The sequence below is a fragment of the Electrophorus electricus genome, chromosome 4 (assembly GCF_041902795.1).
Source record: "Electrophorus electricus isolate QZ-2024a chromosome 4, ASM4190279v1, whole genome shotgun sequence".
Taxonomy (NCBI): Eukaryota; Metazoa; Chordata; class Actinopteri; order Gymnotiformes; family Gymnotidae; genus Electrophorus; species Electrophorus electricus.
In genome coordinates, this window is record NC_137500.1 from 24,308,153 (window position 1) to 24,316,193 (window position 8,041).

Sequence of the window (8,041 nt, forward strand, 5' to 3'; positions counted from 1 at the left end):
TGTCTCCAAGCCCATTAATGATATTAATATGAATTTAAATGACATTTAATATTAATGTTTGAAAAAAAAAAATGGTACAGTAGAATCTGTCCAAATTTGCACTGGTGATAGGCAAAGGCTACCTCTCTTGGATGGTAGTAGAACTGTCTTGGCATTATGGGAAAATTCAGTAAAATATGTAGCCATACTTTCTCTGAATTAAATGGGCATTTAAACATTATTACAAATGCAAGGAATTCAATATAGAATTATTAAAAACTGGTGCATTAGAATCCTTTCAAACTTTATCTGGTGATATGGTGATATGGTGAGTTAGCAGTGGAGTTTTTCAGCCCTGGAGTACACCCTGCCCTGCACATTTGCAACATTTCACTAGTGATAACCCCTGTTTTATCCGGCAGTCAAGCTCTATAATAAACTTCTGAGAAGCATATAAAAAACATTTTGCACAATTCTTATTAAGATGTTTAAATATATTACTAATTGTGTTTAATGTAATGGTGCAAGTTAACTAGTTCAATCAAATAAACTGTGTTTCGTACTTTCAAGTGTACTAAAAGCGTGTCTCTACACCAAACCTCTTCAAAAATACCAAAGTCTCTGTTTCTCTTTGCTTAGGGACTGTTACTTTGCGGTGAGCAGTGAAATAACGTATAATCACGCATATAGGCGGGTTCGGATTTAAAGCACGAATCACATGACCATGAATCGCTAAATCGCGGCTAGCTTGACCGCGCTACTTTTAAGAGGATTTTTCCCACCAGAGCCAGTTGGAAAACATCGAGCGGGAAAGTGTTTAAAATCAAGTCATTAAGCACTACAGAGGCGTTTGGTTGCAGACACAGACACTGACTTGCAGACACAGAGGGTGGAAACTGACAGGATTTCCTCCACTGAAATGTCCCCAAAAACAATTATAAATACTGAGTCCATTGTTATTCTAGCACGTCAAAATACACTAAAGTCTACGTCACCTTAAATAATTGATTACTCCTTTACTTTGAGGTACTGTTTTCAGAATGAATGTAATGTGTGTGTGTGTGTGTGTGTGTGTGTGTGTGTGTGTGTGTGTGTGTGTGTGTGTGTGTCATTGTTTTATCGTGTAGGTTGGGGAGTTTTGGAACTAATGTTTTTAAGAATGTTTGAAGTACTGTCTACTTATATAAAGAATGAATTTATGTAACAGTATTGAGGACTTTTCAGTATTGCAGCATAAGTTACAGGTTTCTTAAGGAGAGAAAAATAAGCCACTCATTTTAAAATTTTTAAATTTTTCATCATGCTGATTTTATTTTAGCAGCACTTGGTTTGCTTCACAGGTGACCATAGATGAAATTATGGATTTGAATCAGACACAATGCAAGGAGCATGACTTTTCACATTCGCCTGCAAATTAGAGCCAAAGCATAAGAATTAAAGAGAAATTTCATTGCTTTGTCAGTTATATAGCAATAAATTCACATTTGAAAAACCTCTGACAATGCATGAGAATAAAATATGTTCACTGACTTCAGAAGAATACTTCAAGTTATTTACACTTATGCTCACTGTATACGTATATTGAGAAGATACATTCATAATTGGAAGAGATGAAGATTTAGGTGTGTTTACACAGGCTTTCTTATACATATAGTTCATTTTTAATCTTTATTCATTTTTTAATAAATAGAATGTGCATTCAGTAGTTTTCACATCTTTGTTACAGTGGGCAATATCTTTTGGGATCCATTTTGCACAAAATGGATCAATAAATCTTTGGAAACTAATTCAAACATGAGGTCTTGTGGTTAGAAGTCCCACCTTAGAAGCAACAACTTCAATTGCAGCAAAACGTATGTGAATCAAAACAGAAGGAAAATGGTACACAGTAAACACTCAGGGGCAGAGCAGTGGGAGGCTTGACCCGGGAAGCTCATGCCAGCACATTCAAGGCATCCGTGAGGATCTTTAGTTCATCTTTCACCAATTCCAATACTATATTGATCTTTAAGGGGTTGTCCAGCACTTCTATGCTGTTTGTGTATGGGTCAAACCTCACAGAAAATGGCCTCTTGATACCCGTAGAATAGAGTCTGTCATCAAAAATAAGCAAATATATAAAAACATATTATTGCTATTAAAACATTTTCATAAATATATGCAAAAGACTTATCATGTCTTTCCAGCAAAAAATATCCAATGCTCCTAATTCCCTTGTGATGCTTTTTACACAGAATGCCTGTATCCTGTTAGATTTACAATCTGAGAAATAATTTGCCTCCTTGTGCTGAGACCATCATGTGCTCTTTACCTCAGTTTTTCTTTAGCATCAGAGAAGCTCTGAGATACAAAGTAGACGGACTGGTAAGTCTGGTCTTGGTATGGCTGCACAGCTACGGTTTCTGGATCAAACTCACGTTTCTCTGTTTCCTCTAAAAGAGCATGCTGGCAAAAAGGAAAACGGAAGAGGGCCAAGATAAATTCCTACTGAGATGATAGAATGCACCCGTATCACATAAGAAAGGCCATCTGTGACACAGCACAATAAAGCTAAAAGCTCGGGTTAGCTCCAAAAAAGATACTTACCACCAGCTCACCATATGAGGAAAGGAGGCCTGCCCCATAGGCTTTCAATGTGTCTCCCTGCTTACAGAGTCCAAACTCCACTGTGAACCAATAAAGCTGAACACACGCACGCACACACGCACACACACACACACACACACACACACACACACACACACACACACACACATACACCAACAACCAATCAAGCAAATACAAGCCCCAGTATCACACTACACACTACGCAAGAAATTCAGTTCCATAATATAATATTATGACAGTTGGAATGGGAATGAGAGGACTTGTACTGAGATACTCACTGTTGACAGTTTCTCGATGTCTTCCTCTGATGCACCAAGAGAGGCAAGACCAATGTTCTGGAAATACAGTGATACAAGGTCCATATTTAATATTGCACAGGCCAGTCATATATCTATCAAAACAAGCAAGCAAACATCCAAACAAACACAGAGAAGGCATAGAACTTATTTACCTGAGAAAACTGAGCAAATGCTTTATCAGCTAACATAGGGACATGGCCAAGGAGTTCATGCACACAGTCCCTGGGAAGAGGCCATGACTCACTTTGAGGTTCAAGCAGATACATACAAGGAAAATATTACATTTTAGGAGATTTGAATGTGAACATTTAGACAGCAGATCCTTACGGTTCTGGGGAGTGCATTGGGGAAGAGGCATGCCGGATGTACTGCGTACACTGAAACACACGGAATGCCAGACTGGCCAGAAAGTCTCGTGCTGACAGAAGACCAGCCACTGGTCTCAGCTGGAACCCTGTACGCTCTGAGATAGAGCAAAAATGTTTGTTATGGGTACAAGAATGTCTGTGGTGGATGAAAGAATGTTTGTGATGGGTGCAATGGGTTTAGTTTCGATTTTCAAGGATTTTATGTTGGTCTGATTTTATTACATTCTTGATTAACTATGAAGTACTGCAGATGTGGAATATAATTGTTCCTAGTTTGGAATTGCTTGAGAATCTTTGACAAATAGTTCTGATTTTAGATTATCTAATCTGTGTCGTATGTTTTCTAGGACAATTCTCAGAAAAATCTATAGCCACATAAAATGCTTATACATTCCATTTTTGTGCTTTATTTATTACATCTACTGGATATTATTGACCATTAATTTAACTGCAAGTTAAACTGCTCTAGATGAGAACTCCATCCATCCATCCATCCATCCATCTACCTTTCAAAAAGTGTGAGACATCCTCTAGCTGCGGGATGCAGTTGGGACTGTAGCCACAGTGTTTCTCCAGCAGCTGAAAAGCCTCTAAATGCTCATTACATGCATGAGTGGTGTACAGGTTCCTAAGGGTACTGTAGACCTCTCTCCTTTTAATATATACCCAACACACAGATGGAGAGACAGGGAGGGGAGGTAGAGATAAAGTGGGATCAGTTAAACTATATAAAGCTAATAAATTCATTTTACTTTTACTTCTGTCACTTCTGGTCTTGCCACAGGTGCAAGACATTCTTCAGTGTGGTATCTACATCAAATCACAAATCTCATTACTAAGACAGAAAACATGTTAACATAATACACAGCTGGGCAGGTGATCTGTGTAAACCAATTCATCTTAAAAGTGGTCAGCCTGTTCTGACAGTGATTGAGTTAGCATTGCATGTTGCTATTGAGTAAAATCAGAAATCCACCAAAAGACTGAACAGTTAGTCTTAACAAATCAACTTATCTATAAATTTAGTCAAGGAGATATATTAAGTTTGCATATCTAAAGGCATGGCTTTGAATTGTTTCTTTTTCTTTTGTTGCACTATAAACAATTTAACAGCTCATACCATGTTCCAATTTCCTCTTCAGTATACTCAACTCTAGGGATTGGTTCACCACTGAAAGAAGACAAATCAAATTTTGCAAATCAATCAGATTTCTCTAAAACACAACAGTGCAACAAGAAAATCACTGGCAAAGGCTACTGTGTTGCCTTGACGTACTGTTTGTATTTGAAGGCAATATCCCCTATCATCTTTCGCCGTTTTCTGTACACAGGATCTGTGAAACCCTACAGGAGAGGATGTTACAGGTTCAGAATTTTATGAGTTCACTCTTCCTTGTGATGAAGATCTAAATGTACTTACTGGGTGATCCTGATCCAAGTCTGGATCAAATTTAGTGACCAGATGATGGCATTTATCCAGTTCTGCAATTTTCTTTGGAAACCAGTGAACTTAACAGAATAGAATGAAAAAAAAATATATCTCAAGTGCAGTTCCAATAGAAGGCAACTTTTTATGCATGTTGTATTGATAAATAGAAATATAAATCTTACATTTAACCTCTTTAGTAGTTCTGACATCCTCTGCAATCCTTTTCAGGGAACTAACAAGTGTGCTAACATCAGATAGATGAACTTCACATCGCACAAAGTATTCCAGATCCTCCAGACAATCCTTATGCTTCCGTCTTGTCTCAAGATGGTGCATCCTGGCTTCAAATGTCTATACATGACACAACAAGCATTGATATCTTTTGAACAGTGAAACAGAAAATGCTAGAAATATTTGCATGACCAGATTACTATATCGAATCGGGAAGCATAAATTCAAGTTCTTGCACCACTTTGAAAGTATTCTAGATTTTTCAGGCCTATGACAAATCTAAAAATAATTTTGTGTTATTTTGTATTATCTGAATTTGTATAATTCCTAAACTTACATTTATTTCATAGAACCATGAAACTATCTGACGACCTAGCCATATTACAATATTACATTTTTAAAACTATGTTAAATGTTGAAGGACCTCTATAGACAAGCACACATTTTTGCTTGAATTGTAAGGTGATCATTTGATAACACAAGCTACACTGGTCATATTTATTGCTTCACCTTTCCACATCATCTTAACAACACATTTGTTACATTTTTAGTGACAACAGCCTATGGGTCAAGGTATATGAAAATATGATATATAGGAACAACAATCTATGCTATAAAATGTATATAGTTGTGTGTGTGTGTGTGTGTGTGTGTGTGTGTGTGTGTGTGTGTGTGTATGTGTGTAAAATATGCATACACATGTATATAAAACAAGTTGTCAATCAAGCTGATTTTCTTTTCGGAGCAAGGTTAGAATTAATACATTTCCTACCCATATTACATCGACAATGACAGCTAAAGTCTGAAGATTTGATTTTGCTTAACTTCTAAGCTGCACTCAATAATGATTAGAACCAAATGCTGCCAAATTGCCAGTCAATTTTCTAATTTGCAATTACACACCACTTCTCCCATAAGGTCCAGCAAAAAATGAAAGTACTACAGCAGATTGTCCACGGTTCTATTTGCGTGGACTGTTCCTACCTCGAAAACCTTCATCGTACGGGACAGCGCGGGGCCCTTTGAACTCCTCAGCGTGAAGAACAGGTTGAGCATGGCCTTGCCATCCTCCTCCTCAAATACAATCTGCTCGTTCGTCTCGGCGGCCTCTGCCGCGGCGGCCGCCGCCTCACGCTCCTTCCTCGCGTCTTCTATCAAGCTTTGCCGCCGACCCACAAACTTAGGTGACTAACAAAAAGAAAGGTGTGCTTGAGAAATGCAGTGGTGGGATAACGATTTTTGTCATTCTAACCTTAAACTTTTCTGTGAGATGCTGCAACTAAATGGTTTGCTCTTGCAACATCGCTTACATTTTGCACATCACATGGAAGCGATTTACATATCCAAAATCACCTACAAAATGTGCGTAAAGCTTTTGACGATCATTTGCCTATCACAACGCTAAAATATCACTAAAAGACTAAATATCACTGGAAAACGTGTAAATCAACCTGTACACGTAGAGGGGCACTGCTTAGTTCCAGGATGAATATGAAACGATTTTCATCTCCAAAACATTTACATTCACATTTACGGCATTTGATCCAGAGCGACTTATAAAAGCTCATATAGATTTCACTACAGTCTATGTAAACCTGAAAAAGCTCATATAAACTTCAAAAGCTCATATAAAGTTCAATGCAGTCTTTGTAAACCTGATTTGGAGCTTTAACTTAGTATTTCGCGCTTGAGCTGCTATAATATTTACTTCTGTACTTTCTGCCGTTGTCGGTTAAATCTGTTTAGCATTCAGGGCGCAACACCTAACAGTTGGGAATGCCAAAAGACGCACGCAAGCGTGTCCTCCAGGGACCGTTGCGCTCTCAATGACAAGGAAAATAACGGAGAGAAAATGTTTTTTGCTTGAGTGTGATAATCAGACCAAATTCCTATAGATATATCAATATTGACTCTTACCGTGACAGAATCGGAGCGCTCCAGTTCAGATGTTGCTCTACGCATGGTTTTTGTGGATGATGTCGAACTGTTTGAATTCTGCATGCTCAACTTTCAATTTTTTTTTAAAGATAAAGTTCTCAGAGATGTCTTGGTCCGCCTCAGTGTGCCGGTTATGTTTTCCCATCAGTCGCCGCCGTATCCCCCATATTTATAGTGGCAATTTCTCTTTACTGACGTCAAACACAGACCTTCTCATTTTCACCGTAAAACATTTCATCGCCCCTCATACCCTTGTTCTTGTTTAATTTAAACCTATTAGTGTTGCTTCCACTGCCATTTTCCAGTTATTGATGAGCAAAAATTGTACAAATCTGTGACCAATAAACACGGGCTCATGGAAAAATAACGAAAAAAGGAAACATTTACACTATAGTTAATTTTATAATGAATTTCCCAGATTGGAAATGATACTTTTACTTATTTAATTGTTAATATAGAAAGGAAAACCACTTATATTTAACGAGGGTTGGTGGGTTAGCATGTGGTTATTACATTTATGTTATAAATATGAACAATATAAAAATAGATATATAAAATAAGCACTAACAGGTTACATGCGCAATAATAACTTTATAGATCTTAGTATGCTCGTAACAGTTGACAGTGTGAAATCCTCTAAAGCACCCAATAAAGTACACAATAATTTAAATAGCAATTTATATATTATATATAAAATAAATTACAGTATTCATCTCAGTACAAATTACACCAATGTACATGAAACACTGGTGATTCTACTGTGAAACGTTATATGGAAATCTTTTCGGACACATTTTTTCCGGATGTCTTATTTAGAATACAAACCCCTGTATCTTTCTCTGAATTTCCCGTAAGTCTGAGTGACACTGGTACATTTGGTAGCGTCCACATTATGAAAAGTCACTCATAAGACTAAAGGCTAAAGTCAGCTCAAGAAAATCGAGTCACTTTATCAGCTCAATTCAATATCCAAGGCCAGCCTGCTCGCTAAATTTGATTGCGATTAAAAACTGAGAGTTGTTTTCTGTCCATCTACCTGAGCACCGAGTAAAGCGTTACTTTCAGCCGATAATAGTTTAGTGTGTAACGTGATTAAAGACAAGGGGCCCACAGGCTTGGCCGCTAAAAGGATTAGCCACCGTTTTGGCCTCGGATGCTATTGCAGCTTCAAGTGCCGGTCAGACGCAAAC

At 37.6% G+C, this 8,041-nt stretch overlaps 1 protein-coding gene across 3 annotated transcripts; it reads right to left on the bottom strand.

The window, feature by feature from the left end:
* Positions 1-1,265: 1,265 nt before the first annotated feature.
* th (tyrosine hydroxylase) lies at positions 1,266-6,988 on the bottom strand. Of its 3 annotated transcripts, XM_027029208.3 has the most exons (13): positions 6,831-6,988; positions 5,898-6,101; positions 4,865-5,033; positions 4,674-4,762; positions 4,530-4,597; positions 4,374-4,424; positions 3,760-3,905; positions 3,213-3,348; positions 3,038-3,107; positions 2,865-2,921; positions 2,566-2,661; positions 2,291-2,424; positions 1,266-2,072 (listed from the first exon to the last, which is right to left on the bottom strand). In XM_027029208.3, exons 1-13 carry the CDS (start codon positions 6,912-6,914, stop codon positions 1,913-1,915), a joined length of 1,464 nt encoding a protein of 487 aa, XP_026885009.2. In that variant the 5' UTR covers positions 6,915-6,988; the 3' UTR covers positions 1,266-1,912. The 3 variants fall into 3 exon arrangements, with proteins under 3 accessions (XP_026885009.2, XP_081568966.1, XP_081568967.1); XM_081712840.1 differs by lacking the exon at positions 5,898-6,101; XM_081712841.1 differs by lacking the exons at positions 3,213-3,348; positions 3,760-3,905 and having other exon boundaries at positions 3,038-3,128.
* Positions 6,989-8,041: the final 1,053 nt, after the last annotated feature.

Coding starts and splice junctions, on each gene's coding strand:
- th (XM_027029208.3), bottom strand. CDS start 6,914: ATGCAGAATTCAAACAGTTCGACATCATCCACAAAAACCATGCGTAGA. Junction 4,425..4,529: donor ATTGCCTTCAAATACAAACA/GTACGTCAAGGC, acceptor GTCTTCTTTCAG/TGGTGAACCAATCCCTAGAG. Junction 3,108..3,212: donor CCAATGCACTCCCCAGAACC/GTAAGGATCTGC, acceptor GCCTCTTCCCAG/GGACTGTGTGCATGAACTCC.